Source organism: Gymnogyps californianus, chromosome 16 (assembly GCF_018139145.2).
Source record: "Gymnogyps californianus isolate 813 chromosome 16, ASM1813914v2, whole genome shotgun sequence".
In the NCBI taxonomy this organism is placed as follows: Eukaryota; Metazoa; Chordata; class Aves; order Accipitriformes; family Cathartidae; genus Gymnogyps; species Gymnogyps californianus.
This window is the reverse complement of record NC_059486.1, coordinates 11,190,297-11,206,541: the sequence shown is the minus strand read 5'-3', so window position 1 is coordinate 11,206,541 and position 16,245 is coordinate 11,190,297. Positions and strand designations below refer to the sequence as shown.

Here is a 16,245-nt window from a genome sequence, read left to right as displayed (position 1 = left end):
GATGTGTAAAAAGCACCCAAAATAGTTCCAGAATTGGAGGCAAGACTGTGGGCTAGAACACTGCTGAACCTGCTGGGAGGCCGCGGTGCTTTGCTATGGCACCAAGGCTGCTTCTCTCACCTGAGTGCTCATACAGAGCTAGTCTGGGCCCTGCACTGTGCTGTCCTCGCGGTTGCATTTTGTCCTTGAGCTTGCGTAGGACTGAGTAATCCAGGCCTTGATGAGAGGTGCTGAAAGAAAGCAAAGACCATCTGATGCACAAGTATTGATCTCCAAAGTTGTGGGCACGTTTGCCCTATTTAAACCAACTTACTCTTTTAAAATTGCCTTCAAAGGCATTTAGCCAAATGTGGATCTTCCCAATAGCACCAAAATCAGAAACTCACATATCAGGCTTTCAGGCTAGAAATACGCACGTGGATTTATTTGCAAATAGTTTCAAATCTTGGAAAGGTGACTTGGTGCAAATACATTTGTAGCACAACATGTTGTTGATGTTATATCTTCTCCCCCCAACATTGCACAATGTAAAACTTTGTGACTAGATTGTGCCAAGAGCCTTAATTCACCATTTCATCAAAGGACAAGTCTCCATATTGCTGCCAGTCTCTTTTAGGGTAAACATTCTGACAGTGAAAGGAAAGAGGCGTTCAGAATAGGAAAAAAGATGAAGCCACTAAAATGCAAATTTTATTCACAGTTGGCATGTTTATAAATATATATATTACATTCTTACAATCTACAGTACATTCTAAATATAGAGGGATTCAATCTAAGTGTTTGTGGGAAGGCGGGTATGTATTAAACTGAGCAACCTAGATTCAATGACAGAAAGAGACTTAATAATAAAAGGAGGGCAAGGACTCACTCTGGAAAATAAAGGAAAACTTGAAATATAAGCTGGATTTTAGTTAGTGGTTTGGCACTTTACCACTGGTCATTGGAGACTGCTTTTGGACCTCACAAAAAATGTCATGGTTTTAGGGCTGGAGGGCATATCGGATTCAAAGGGTAATCACTGAAATCCTACCATATGTACATCCTTATCAGAGGAAAACAAAAGATAATCATCACCTCTGGGAGAACAAAATGTTATCTACTGAGTTTAGCTGTTCAGGTTTCAATGTTGAATGTGCAGCACTCCTTTGTGACCTTCAAGTGCCCTCTAAACGTGCTGAGCAGGGGCCTAAAGAAGCATGAGCGGAAGGAACTGAACAACGAGACCTCTCCCAGGGAAGGGGACAGACAAAGAGACAGTTGCTGTTGGTGTCTGAGTTCAGCACAAGTTACACTTACCCAAGAGAGAGTGGCCAGCTTTGGTAAATGACAGCATGTAAAGCAAGTACCAGCGTGGTACCAACAGTGTCTGTGCTTGGCAAGAGCACACTGTGGAGAAGCGAGTGTGCATGAAAGGGAAGGAAGAAACGACACGCTTCCAAAGTTGACTGATGCTAGTAAGTGCCCTCAGGATACCAGATGGGGAGCGCTCCAGGGAAATGGCTGGGAATACAAATTTGAAACAGGACAATCAAACAAAGTGGGCTTTTAAAAATAGCTTGTTCTCTCAAACTTTCCAAAACAGACCTTCCTTTATATGAATGATATTCTGAGTATAGATTATACCTTCTCCTATTTTACAAATTAAGAAATACTGAAAATTGGCTGGCAAAGTTTATTACCTTGGCATCTACTTAAAAAGAGTTTCAGTTTTAACTGTATATGTGTATCCATTCTCAGTGCTTGGGAGGCAAACATGCTGGTTTGTAAACAGCCCAGTTACTCCTTTTTCACCTCCAGACTCTTTGGAAACTCATGACTTTTCAGCTTTGGGAGCTACTTTGCTCACACTGTTGGTTTTTGTCAGCTTTAAATTAATGTTCTTGGATGGATATTCTCTGCATGTGGCTTGAATGACATGCTCTCTTCATGGATCTATTTATTCTGAGACCAATTTTTTGCTTTTAACCAAAGCTTGCAATATTGAACAATAGAGCTGTGCGAACTTCGTAATATCCAAACTGCACTGGAGTTTGTTATATTTATTGATTTCCTGGGAAAGCTCAGAGAATGAGACCATATTATTTTGCTAAGTTTTTTTTTTTCATGTTACCATGCATCAAAAAACCACACACATCTCTCACTTCCATCTCTGAGCACAGAGAAGACTTGAATTTTAAGAGCTGTCCAGGATCTCTGCTCTCCCAGCTGCTTTTGGGTCGCTTCTTGGGGCTCCATTGAGTTATTATCCACCAGCTGATTCTTGTTATCAATACAACTTTTTGCCCCACTACCCAAAATTAAAGGCAGAAGGTGAGTGAAAAACAAACGAACGAACAAACCAAACAAAAAAGTCTTTTGTGTCTCATTACACATTTTCATGTAATCTCTCCATATAGTTTTTAAGTTCTTTGCACTCCCCCAGGTCCATATCCTGGCAGACCCATTTAATGTCATCCTCACTACTCATCAAGATTGAGTTGACAGTTGGACACCCATCATCAGAGGAGATGGTGGTAAAGGTGGTGAATTTAACCCGTTTCCTCTTAGAGGTAGGAGAAGTAGTTGGTTCACTTTTCTGTTCTTTCCCTTCAGTGAATGTGGACTCAGTAGACCTGAAAGATTGTCCATTAATATTTTTGGTGGCATTTGTGTTGAGGAGATATTTGCTCTCTTCATAGTCCACTTCTCTGTCAATGGCTGTGATACGTTCATCTTGTTGCGATGAGAAATTTATGTGATTCTCCAGAAGTTCTGTCCTGTTGCTCAGCCCAACCCAGTCATGAGAGTGGCTCATACCTTCCTGCTCTTCAAAGGGAACTTGTTTGTTTCTGTACTTCAAAGCAAAAGTGACACAATTGATAAGGAAGACCAGAATTGCCAGGCAAAAGACTCCCAGAAGAGCATACATTCCTATCTCCAGATCGCTGAGTCCCCTAGGGGTCTGGACTAGGTCATTCTCATCCAAGTCTCCGTTGTTTCTTGGCAGATCCACCTGTGCAGGGAAGCTCGTGAAGTCTATTGGGATGTTCTGCAGATGACTGTCATCATCCAGGAGGCTTTCTCTATCTTCTTTTTTACTTAAAATAGACCTTTGAGTGGTGGTCCCTTTGCCTTGTTCATGGCCCATTGAGGAGCTGTAATACTGGCCATCTAGCCCAGCTCTTTCCTGCAAAGTGGTTTTCTGACGCCGGTCACTGGCATGATTTTCCAGGTGGACACCAGCACCCCTATGTTTACTGTCACTGATGTTAGGGTTGGCATCACTCTGCCCAAACTTGACTTTAATGCTACCACTTCCAACAGCTAGGATGCTCTTTCTTTTGGATTTCTGGCATGATTCACTGATCACCATCTCTACCCTCACCAGGGTCCCCTGGCCTTCTGTCTCAGCAGCAATCACAGGCCACTTGAATTTGGGGTCATGGTGAATGGAGACCACCTTCTCATCCAGAGATGTAGCTGACAAGGAGAAGTCTTTGGAGTCATAAATATCCAGGGCATGACAGATCCATCACTGAACTGGATCCAGCAGCTGATGGCTGCCTCCTATAATATATAAAACAAATATATGCACACTCAGAATAAACATCAAGGGAAATATATTCTGTCCTCATCTGTTCCCTCCTCCTCACAAGATCCATATACCATTTATAACCAGAAAAGAAATAAAAAGGGAGAGCAATAAAATTAATATCTTGCCAAGATGTAAAGAGAAATACTAGTTTAAAACACTCATTGATAATAAGATCTGTTTGCCCAAAGGTGGTTAAAGGAGCTGTATCCCCTGGCTCTGCAGAATCTCCTTCTGCACCGTAATAAATTGCATGTCAGAAAGCATTACCAGTGGCTGAGATCATTTACTGTTGTATATTTAAATGAAAAACAAATATTACATTATTTCTAAACTGCTTAAAATACAAAGTCTCCTCTTGTTACACACAACACATGTTAAAAAATACCTAATATAGCAAGCAGGTCCATACATGGCTCCATACCTTCAGTCCTTGATTTTTGTCTCTCAAATTAAATATTTTGTACAAGCAGAGGAAACCAATCAGCTGCTTTGTTAGGAAATGACCAGAGTAATTTTCATACTTGTTAGCAATTAAAAGCAAGACAATAATGAAGTTTAATCTCGTGTCACAGCAACGCAAATTGTATACTTCAGAGTGCGTGGAGGTTTACCAAATGTAAATGGGTCAGACCTGAGTACTAATTCTGTACTTGCACATGTGTAATGGTGCAGCATTCTTGGGAACCTTGACTTTTGGTTTCTAACTTGAAACATTTTAAAGTATTCTTAGATTTCAGAAAACATGTGCTCACCCATTTCTGAAAATCAGGTCCTCTAAGGACTCTCAAATGGCTATCAAAAATTGTCGTGCTACCTGAAAATATCTTGCCATGCACACATCAATCATTTACAGACAAAATTCAGATCGCTCTCCTGGAATCTAATTCCTGCTTCTGATGGTTTCACTTGCTCTATTTTGGCTGAGACATTTGCACCTTATTAGACACTGGAGAATCCACACCAGAAAGACTCCTGGCTTGATGAGTGGATTCTCTGGTGTCTAAAAGGAGGAGAGTTCTTGCCTGGTAAGAGTTTGGATCACCCTGCTCTGAGAGAGAGCTTGACAGACAGACAAACACCCAACCAACAGATTAATAACCGTACTTGCGGAAAGTGTGATTATAAAAGTCCTGTTCCTTTAAACAGATAGTATTTACATTCTAACTCAACATATATACAGAGAATAAGTATTTATCATTATCTTTTAAACTGTTTCTAGCACATAGTCATTCACCTGTTCAGATCAGGAGAATAAGCCTCCAGTCTTTTGGGATTGTATCATCCATAATCTACTGGCCTGATTCTGAAATCCTTACAGCCATAAAGCTCCCCGTGCTTCAGTGGGAGATTTGCTTCTGCCTCTATTTCAGGACAGAGCCCTAAGACTTTGCTGACACTGTCATAAATCCCGGCTTTGTGTTTATTAATCTTTGGATATTTCTTGAAGGCCGCATAGAATTTATGTCATCAACTCTTATCCTCCCACTGTGTTGCTTAAACCTGCATAATCATTTAATAATTTTGCGTTGCTTTGCTTATAGGGATTGTGCTCTGAATGCCATGTACTAAGCAATGGAAGGAATGAGATGCCTTTCGAAAATGGAGTCAGTCCTTGAAGGGTGGAAGGTGCACATCTTCCTTGCTGGTTTAATACCGATCCAATGTTGTTCTGGCTGTACCCCTGCATCCAGAGCGGGACTCACTCATCTAGCCTCCATTTCTGGGAACTGAAATGTCAGTGCTGGCAGCATAGTGGGACTAAATGCCATCAACCCCAGCTTTTGGGCTGATTTCAAGGTAGTTTGTTTAACTCTCCATGTCAGCAATGGATTAGCTCACTGGCCTTATTTCTAGCTGCCTGGCATTGATTCCTTAACTCCTGGAATACTATGGGAGCCTGATTTTTATCACCCTGTAAAGACAGCAGTTCTGCCTTATTTCTCATCCTGCATCCCAAGGATAAGACCCTATGATGAATTAAAGCATCTCAACAGTTGGTCAGATTTCAAACGTGTATGCCATGATCATTTACCTTTAAAGCTCAGAACGTGTTTAAGCGTTAAGAGCCGAGTGAATCCTTGATGTAAGTCCCAGACTGATGGATTTAGATTGAAAAAAAAGTTTAAATTTCAAATGTAAACAGAAGCACAAGGACGAATACCAAGCAGGGACTGACGGGGACATGGCAAAGTCCAAAAGCCCTTGGTAACTGTTGGTTCCCTAATATAGGGAATAAGAATAACAGGGAAACAAAAATTGGTTCATGAAATCATGAATCAGGAAATGAGTCGATGCTGATTCATATTCTAGTAATGAATCAGAATGAAAGGGATGTTCCCCAACTTCTTAAAATGCTCACAGAAAGTAACTAAAGGAAGAAGAGCTTGGCACTATGCAAAACACTTTCTCATTTAAAGATGTGCATAAAGGGTTGATTTGGTTGCCTATGGTGGGAGGCTGAACTTGGCAATCTAGTCGGCAATATTTCCTGTGATTTAGTAGGTGCTGGATGGGACAGAAAGGGGATGTGTGTGTCAGGGGACTGCTGTTGCTCAGTTACGACATATCATTGAGTTGCGTGTGTTATTTATGGGATGCAGCCACGACAGAGGGGTTACGCCTGTTTGTTGACTGGGGTTGTTTAGCCATAGTGCCATTTTGGTTTTTCTGTTAGGGCACCTGGTGGCCTTCAGAAAAAAGTGCCTGTAAGGAAAATGTTTTATTAGCATATTATTAATAAAAATCTGCTTGATCCCATCAGCTTATAAGGTTTGGTGTAGTGAATCAGAGTAGTGTCCTTCCACAACGCAGTACATGTGGGCAATAGTACCTGCTTTGGAGATTGGAGCAGCTCTTGTGCTACTGCTGTAGCAAAGATGGCCTTATTGCTTCCTGGACTGAGCTGCAGAGAAAGCGACAATCCAGTCACCAGCTGCACTCCCAGGTCAGTTATTGTCACCTTCTCATCCAAAACTGTCACTGTCTTCTCAGCCAAGATAGCATCTGAAAGGGGGGACAATATCTGAAAAGAAAAATCGAAGTTAGCAACAGCCATTTTGCATAGCACCAAGCAAAATAGCTACACGGAGCTACTGTAATACAGATAAGTGACATTTATGTTAATGGGCAGAATTACTCTTAGCATGCAGACACTGTTAAAATATGATTAAAAAATGGCTAGTCACATTTTATAACTCTTCCACAACAATAGGGTGCTCATAACATCTTCTACCAACATAATTCTAATCAGCTATGCCATTCACCTCTGTGCTATGCTACCCGCATCTGTTTCAGATGTATTAACTCTTTGTAAATGTAATCTTTATGTGAAATGCAATTATTTCATTAATGATCGTGTTTTTAGGTAGCATATATATAATGCAATCTGTAGATGTATATAAAATCCATAGAATAAGTGGCATTTATTTCTATCCTATAGAAAGAAAGGTAATGTATTGCTACAATAAACACTCATGGTACTGTGTACAAAATTGACAGAGAAAACTTGTTTTGGTTAAAAAAATGTGCATGGAGGTCAGTGCACTGATACATGATATCCAAAGATGCTCATTAGCAAGCAAGTTGAATTTAATGATCCGTATAGGGTACAGAGTATTTTGGAAGCAGTTTATAAGAGATATTCTTTAAATATAACTTGCTCTCAGCTTTTTTCCCTTGGATTTTTCTTTCCACAGTTTTACGTGCATTTGTAGGAGCATTATAAGTCCCAGAGCTTTGGAAAGTCATTCAGAAAATCTTTAAAGATTTTGCAGAAAGTCAAAATCTCAAATCCCATTTCTCCAGCCCTGACAACCTGTGTTATCGATAGGTGTGGTTGTTGTTTTCTGGTTTGACAGTTTGGGATGATGAGCATGTTTGGAGACCTGGATTTTTTTTCCTGTTGAAGTGCTTGTTAACATGTTTTCTACTTTGTAGTATCACTGGATTCATCTCTTTTTTTTTCTCTTTTCTTCTGGGACTCCATTTTCTAGGCCAGTATTTCTCTGCATGGCAGGAAGAACTATATGTGAAAAGCTGCCAATGACATGATGCATAGGTTTAGGTGAGTTACTTCAGAGTTGGAACACTAAGGCACAGCCACATATACAGTGGTATTTATAGGCCACATTCTTGGCCATATTGACTGAAACTGATGAAACTAAATCTGCATCCCTGGAGAACATAGCTTAGCTGTGACTAATCGGTCAGTCTTTTAACATCATTCTAGAAGTACCAGTTGTTATTGTTGCTTTGTGCTTATTCTAAAATGTACCCTAACATTTATGTTTTGTAACACTGCTTGAGCTTGCAAGGTGTGCAGGGATTTGATCCCATGGGACTTATATTCCAGTCTCAGTTCCTCAATCAGCACTAGTTAATTTTTGCTTTACCCTTTGCTCTGTCAGTGTAGGCTTTGAGAAGACTGAGTTGTTTCACCAGCTGCATGCCTTGTGATAGCCCATATACTAGCTCTAGGTTCAAAAAAAGCCTTAGACAAAAATAGTCAGAAACAGCCTCCAAGTATACAGGCTGGACTAAATTTACTAAAACTGCAATCTACATTACTTGGGGGCACAAGATAAGAAGAGAAAACCATCTCTTCTGTGTCTTCCAGTCCTTGCTGCAGTTCTGCTCCATTCAAAAATTTATGGCTCCAATTTCTGTTGCTAATGCAAGAAGCTGCTGTACACCTCATCAGTACCTCAGTTCCCAAGGTGGTGGGTTAATGGAGGAAAAAGAATAAGTAATTAATTTTCCCTACCTGAATTGTCGTCATTCCAAGCTCCTGCCCAATCAAAACCTGTCCGTCCTGCAGCTTAGCGATTCTTGGCTCCTCCACCTGCATGAAGTCACTCACCAGGTCGGTAATGTCAATCTGCCAGTCAGAACCCAGTAAATAGCTCAGCTGCCCGCCGGGGTCTGAGGCTTCAGCTACAAACTGCGTGAGGACTCGCACCATCGCATGTTGGTATTGAAGGGCACAGCCTCTTCCCTTACGTTCATCCTCTTCTTCATCATCACTGTCCCTGGCTGGTCTGGTAGGACACCAAGAATAAAAAATTAATTTAAATTGGTGCTGGGAGAGCTTGCAACAGGAGAGCTATTGCTGACATAAGTCTGCAGCCTAGTTGCTGGAACAAAGGGCCTTTGCCCCCTTCCGTTGCTCTGCTGAAGCTGCTTCCTTCAGTGCATTTCTGAAGTCAGTCAGGCTCCCCCACTTTTATCCTGTTTCCCTTGTTCGTAACTGAGACCTCCAGGCTGCCTAGATCTCCGAAACAGCTGCTGAAATCACCAGCTGTCCTGCTAGCTTCGCTACCGCGTTGTCCTCTCCAAATATCTCTCATTATTTTCCATGTTAGGTCCTTACTTTCAGGACCTTCACGCTTTTTTCTTTCTGGATCTTCCCATAAACATCTTTGTGTTGCCATGGAAATCTCCTCTGTCTGTACCTACACATACATCCCTTTCTGTATGGCATTCAGGTTGAAATCACATCTCCATCTCTTTGCTGTGATACTAACAGAAACCTGGTAATAAATGATGTCTTCTTAGGTAGGTGGGAATAGCAAGGACCTACTTTATCAATTTGTTCTGCTTGTTCTTAATAACACTGACAACAGACACAAACAGTCTAGATCTGCCTACATCCATCCTCTGTCCTGTCACTCACATGCCACTGACCTGTGGGCATGGATGGTATCTTTAAAGCCCTAGTGTATCAGTGTCCTGACTTTGGGACACTGATCAGTACCACTGGACCCTACAGTCATACGAAACAAGTATGTACTAATTGTGACCGTTAACAACGAATAAATTAACTGGCAGGACCTGTGAACCAGGCTGGACACCGACCCACCTTGCCAGAGCTGGTCCTTGTTGATGTCTTCCTGCTGCCTCATGGCTGATCCTGCCTAACTTGACCAATTGGCTCTTTCCATCCCAGTCACTAGCGCTATAAAAGGAAATTGATTTCCAATGTAGGATCATGCAACCTGCAGTTTCCATTTCCCTCATAAGTCCAGTGCAGGAGCCTATTGAATAAATGTCTGGTGACCTTCAAATTTACACCGGAATTGCATTAAGGCCAAATGAGCACGTTCAGATCCACTGGCCCTGACAGGTCTTTGGCAAGTGCACAGCCCAGAATGAACATCCTCTAATGTAACCTACCTCTTATTAGAGATGATGGGGACTCTCCACCCCTTGATCTGATTTAGTTCTGTGTCAGAGACCTCTATCTGCAGCGGGAGACGAGGAACCCAGACTGTCATTTCTAAAGGGGCACTCAGATGCTGGTAAGTAAAATTAACTATGACATTCACTTTGCCTTTCATTTCCTTCCCATTGACAAAGACATAGTCACATCTGTCAGAAACCTGAAAAAAGGAGAAAAAAAAAATTAATGAGTCTATTCACAAATTATAAAGTACGCCACATGCTGGGAAAGCAAGTGGGAGGAAGAGAAAGGATATAGGTTTAAAGCTAGCTCCAAGTTCAGAGGACAACTAGGAATAACAAGAAAGGTGCCTGGTGTGCCCTTAATAGCCTGTATAATTTGGCATCATTTTAACATGTAGGCTTTTTCTGCTATAAACATTTCCAGTATAATCTAAGATAAAAGAATAGCTTCTTTCTGTCCTTAATTCCCACTCCAACACTAGGATAGTCCTAGTATAATGGCACCAAGAGACGATTCTTCTCCTCTCCACAAAGCTCAGTCAGACTCTGCTATCCTCCTCCTCTACTTTGTGCACAGCCCGAGGAATACCGCATACCTGCAGGGAGGAACAGGTAACTGCCTGTATACAGAACTGAGTAGGGGACAAATTTCTCTAGTCAACCCCAAATTGGGACAAAGGGTTCTTCAGGAGCCCCGTTACAGGTGCCAGGGCATGGGGTGGTCACACCAACCAAAAACTAATCACAGGGAAGAGCTCACTGATGCCCAGTGGTGTTCATTGGGGCCAAACAGCTTCATCTCTGCTGCAAGCCTGACAAAGGTCTTACACAATGTTCTGCTCAAGCTAGTCCTGATGTCACTTTATTTATTACCTGCAGCTCTGGACGTCAATATTACTGAGAGTTACTAAATCTCACTCAAGCGATTTAGCAGCTATTGCAAGGATCTAGGTGAGCTGACAGGACCTGTTCATTACAGCTAGTTAAAATATATGAGTAAATGTACATGTCAAATAATTTATTAACTACCACTTTACGGTGCTGATGATATGAAGGAATGATCTATTAAAAGCCTGCACTCCTTTCACAATCCATTACCAGCCAGACCTTCTATTCCATTCTGTAGATGTATTTAATATTTCTGACTCCAGAATGCATAGTCTCATCCCCATCTGAATTTAATGCCATTTTCTACTTCTCTGTTTAAATGCTAAATGAATTTAAATTGTACTTAAATATCACCAGCTTTTGTAGGATAATTTGCATTCCTAATATTATTATCTTTAAACAACAACAACCCCCCTTACAGACAGATCTATAGCAAATCCATTTCCATCCTTGCTTGTCTGAGCCTAGGTAACGTACCAAAAAAGGTTATCATGACTCTTACAATGTCCCTCTTGCAAGCAACGTCTGTTTTAAGGTCAAAATCTTATCATTGTCATTGGTTTCAGCAGGAAAGTAAGTTTATTTACAGGCAGAATTATGTTTTTCAGGATATTCTCATGTTAGTATGTTTTACACTAGCTTTTAACGGCTCCTGTCAGGATCCAATCTCATTGTGCTGCACAGCAAGAAAACCTAGTTGCTGTCAAAAAGGCCTCAAAGCATGGGGGTATGCAACGCCAGGAAAGGACCTCACAGCAGGCGGCTGAGCACAGCAAAGTCCCGGCTCCGGCTGGGGCCTGTGGCACTAATGTAATATCCACTTCATCATAATGCTGATCCAAACCGGCCTGAGCTGAGGAAGATGAGACTCTGCAAAGCTCCAGGAGAAGCTTCACGTGAGCCTGCAGAAATGGCTATAGGGAAGGCTGGAGGCATAAGCACATTCCCCTTCTGGGAGCAGCATGTCTGGGCAGCAGCAAGAGAGCAGACGTTATTCTTGCATCCTTGCAGAAGGTGAGTGTAATATTTTCAGGGCAAGAGCTACATCAAACTTCCTACCTGCAATGTCTAATAGCCTGTCCGACAGGTGGGAAGTCGGAAGACCTTCAGGCAGTGCCTGGTACATCTGCTCCTTCTCCCACCCCATGGGGTACCTTGCTTCCATAAGTGGAAATCGTCTATTCATTGCTGGCACTGCACTTATCCCTGTTGCCTTTTTATATTTTAAGTGCTGTTCTCAAACCAGACAACTCTCCTATGCGCTAATAAGCTCTGTCTGCTGCTTTCTACCTTTCCTCTTTTCCCTGGGATGCCAGTGAGCAGAAGAACTGGGCAGAGTCTCAAAGTGCTGATTTCCACCTGAGAGGCAACAGATCAAAGCTGAAGACAAAGTGGCCCCAAGGAAAACATTCAGCCTGGGAGCTAATTGCCCTGAGGTCCTTCACTTGTCTTTGTGCTCTGCAGGCTGGACCACACGCACAAGCGAACGGCCTGAAGACAACGATTTTCTTTAGTAGTGCATGGGGCCAGGTAACAGCTTTCAGTGTGACTTCTTCACCACCTCTGCTTCCAGCTAGCAACACCTCATATTCGTGAATCTTAGCTAATTAACACATTAGGCAATTAAATGTCCCCATGGGTGATCAGCCTAGGACTGAAACCATTTCCTAGTGATTTAAGGTAACAGGTAAACTTCCATGCCTTGCAGCACAGAAATCATAGTTGAGGGATGTTTCCAAACCACCGCAGTGTCCTCTGCAGAGCAGAGCGCTGAGCCCCTGGAGCCCTGCTCCCCAGCAGCCCTCTCCTGCCTCCCCTGCATGTCCTCTGCTCTGCACTTGCAACAGGGCTTCTAGCAGGGGACCTGCCAAACATCCTCCCACTGCGGTAAGGCTTCGCTGTCTGAGCAGTGGCTTTTGAAGCACACATAGATAGCACAGGTGGGATTTTGCTGTTGTTTTTATTAGTCTGTGTGTGTGTGAAGAGCAGTTCAGCACATAGGGGCTGGAACAAGGCTGAGACTCTCCCAGGCAATAGAGGTAACTGCTGAATTATGCTAGTAAGAGATGGGAATCAGACTCTCAGATTTTCAATTCATTAATGCTCAAGCAACAGCAAGAGAAAGAAAATTTGGCAGGCAAACAGACCTCAGTTCCAAATTTATCAGGATCTGCTACAGAAAGAGAGAGTTAAAAAAAGAATCCATCCCTAAAAACCTACTATATGAATGATTAAATAAATACCGTGACCTTGTGCTTTCAAGATTATGATTTATAAAACAAACTGATGGTCAGGAAAAGAATGACTAGGCTTGGGATACCCGCTTTCTCCTGTTTCCCTTTCTGTAAGCGAAGATGGCAATAACTATGAGCTCATTCAGTTCCCAGCCAGCCCTTCACTGTTTGAATGAATAAGCATCACTGTTCTGCTGCAGTTTGCTTGCAGTCCTAACAGAGCAACATCAAAACATGGTGCAAAGTACAGTACATTTTCATAAATCAGGCCAGGACATTCAGAAACAGGTCATCAATAGGAAGGCAGATTAGCCATGCCCGTGTTACGGCAGACACATCCGAACCATTCATCTTCCAGCACAAGAGAAAGTCTAAAAAGATGTAGAGAAAGAAGAAAAATTGAGCTTCTCTGTCTCTTTTGAGATTGAGTTTTCTAAGCTGTTTGTTGGAAATGGGTGAATGTTTTGTGAAATGAGTTTGATGGGACTCAGCTGAGCCTCTGCAGGACAAATACGTGCACGAGCAAAGGCCCGTCAAATGCAGCTCCGCAGCTGGCAGCCTCCGGGCAGTCCCTGCAGCGGACACAGGCGGAGGGAGCGACCGGGTCCCCCCTCGCATGGCTTCTCCATGTTAATGTTGATGGGGGCAGCACAGAGAAGCTTCTGCTGCCGCTGCCTTTTCTGAGCCCGCATGTCTCCTTTTCAATCTGTAATGGATTTCAACTCCTCAGTCTGTCAAGCAGCTCCTTTTCTTTAGCGTTGATTCATATAAACAGCCTTTAACTACCAACCGTCCTTCCTGTACTACAGTGCTTGCTTTACACGCCTCGCCACACAGAACAGAAATGGCTGTGGCTCAAGTTTATTAAACGCATGGATGGAGCGACTGCACATACCCTCGGATATGTGTGCGAGAGCGCGCGAACGAAAGAGAGGGTCTGTACTAAATCAACAAACAGCTCACTGACAGTTAGTTATTATGGGAATTATGAGGTTGCAAAAGCTTGGTCCCCAAACAGACAGATTTCAGAAAACTATTAAACACATTATAAAATGCAATACGAACTACAAAGGAGCTGGAGCAAGGTAGGTGATTTGTGGGGAAAAACAATTTGTTTTCTTTCCAAAATCCAGGGACTCCCACCCATATCTCCTTTTCCTTTCCTCCTGCCTTTGAGTTTTGATATCTCAGGGATGGCAACTCCAGTTTTCAGTAAAGGTGACAAGGGCTCAAGAGAGAAAGAGTAGATTTTATTTTACTGCTAATGTACTGCTGGAATATGTCTCTCTCTGCTGTGGCCACTGTAATTCAAGGACATTATAATGCCATTAAACCCTTCTGGTGCTGTGCTCCCTTGCTAAAGGCTTTCTGGGCTTTGTGTCACTGGAGCTTTTCACACAACTATGCTGAGCTGACTTCCATTAATTAAGGGAGGCTGTACTTAGTGCTCACAAGATGCTCCAGAAATTCTCTCAATACAGGGGACTTTTATCTCTTGAGGGAACTGGGGTTTGAATGGCTTTTTTGGGCATGAACTTGGTAGGTTATAAAAGTGCTTTGGGTTTCGTTTGGCTCCTGCAGCTCCACCTCTTTTTCTTACATCGGTGAACAACTAAGACAGCTTCCTCTGAGTCACACATATCTAATCTCCGTGCGCCAGGGCAGCAGAGGTCAGAGGTCCCTTATTGCCAGCACAGCACAGAATTAAGAATTAGATTTCTAAGTGCGCCGTGTACATACCAAACATGTGGCTTCTGGCAAGCTGGTTGTCGAGTTCAATCATCAGTGCTACAAAATGTGCAGAGCGGAATATTTCAAATGTGCTCAGCATTGCATTTAATTCAAACCCCCAGTCCTATTGTCAGAAACGGGAATAGAGTTAAGTCACTGCTGCTTCCTACCACAAAATCCTCACTGTAGATAGGCATTCCTCAGCCCCACGTGCAGCTCTGTACATTGGGTACCCCAAAACTGAGCCCAAAACTCAGCTGGTAGCCTTGCAACTGTGAAAGTGATGCTGCTGTGTCACTTTAACGCAAGACTGTTTCCTTGGCAAACAAATATTAACCAGAAAAGGAGGGGGGCATTGCTGGTCCAAGGCATTTCTTTTTTATGTTTACTTAAAAAGCCTGTTTGTGTTATTTGAAACAAAGTCAGCGGTGTCCTTTAAAACACCCAACATTCTGTATGCTCTTCAGGTGTGATCACAAGCAAGAGAAATTAATTTTTATTAATTTCACTTATTTTATTTCACAGTTTGCTAGACTGTCTGTGGAAGAAAACACTAAACTCTTTGAAGCCTTGTAGTAGCAGGACTTCAGCCAGCCTGGGAAAAACATGGAAAGAAGCAATAAGGCCCCTCACAGATCACATGTGATCCCTATCACGTGGCCTCCTGCATCCAGTTCTCCAGTGAACGTTGTTCCCACCCCTTTCCTAAAAGGATTTTACTGCTTTTCCCATTACCTTTTTGCAGAGGCTGTCTATGGTAGGTATGAATTTGTGTGGCTGACTGTTCCTTTGGTCCCATAAACTCCGTGTTAGCTTTGGGCTGAATAGAATCCATAGATCTAATGGAAGGGAGGGAAAGGGGAATGTACATCATAACTCCCAGAAGAGGTACCCAGCATTTCACTGTTAGCTCTCAGAAATGGCTGTAACAGTCTTTCCCCACCTCATTATCATTATTAAATTCCCACAGGATAACGGTAAAACCCTCACAGGGAACTGCTTTTCTGCTACAGTAATTCTGTTGGAACTCTTACAAAGTCACAGCTAATAAGTCTTTGAAAATAAGATGTACCTAGAGCAGTTCTAGTTTAGACATTTCAAGGGTGGCCAATTAGGAAAGTAAGTCTCTGATATTTCCACATAAAATCTGTATTTCAGAAACACTCTGGGACTCTGTCCCCAATCCATGCTTCTGTAAGTGATCCTTCCCCCATACAAGCACTCTCCGTTTATAATATACACTTCAAACACAGCCCTGCCACCTTGGCAAGCTCACGGGATCTCTTCTGATTTAGCACTGCACGCATTTTTCTTGGTCTACCAGCATAAATGGCGATATTTAGTAACGTAAGTTATGTTAATGAGTCCTGCCTAAAGCATTGCTGTCAGAAGAAGAATGGAGGAGTCTCTTATAACCATTAAAAATGAATGAGGAGGGAAATAAATAAGCAAAAGCAGCTCATTTGAGCTATAAAAGACTCCAGAACACAAGCTGTGTACCAAGGTACAAAAGGATGAGGCCATTATTAGCTCTATAAGTCACTTATAAATGACTCAGGGGAGGTGGAGTCACCTTTAATCACCCGCGCTTAACCTGAGGTGTTGGAGTGAGATTCGTTACTGGGATAACTGAATCCA

At 42.5% G+C, this 16,245-nt stretch overlaps 1 protein-coding gene across 1 annotated transcript in view; it reads right to left on the bottom strand.

Moving 5' to 3' along the window:
- Window positions 1-416: 416 nt before the first annotated feature.
- The window catches only part of LOC127022938 (transmembrane protein 132D-like), a 223,740-nt gene continuing 207,911 nt past the window's right edge, over window positions 417-16,245 (bottom strand). Inside the window, 5 exon segments of the mRNA XM_050906804.1 lie at window positions 417-3,495; window positions 3,498-3,546; window positions 6,405-6,596; window positions 8,337-8,610; window positions 9,746-9,951. Coding sequence (XP_050762761.1) covers window positions 2,366-3,495; window positions 3,498-3,546; window positions 6,405-6,596; window positions 8,337-8,610; window positions 9,746-9,951 — 1,851 coding nt within the window. The 3' untranslated portion in view covers window positions 417-2,365.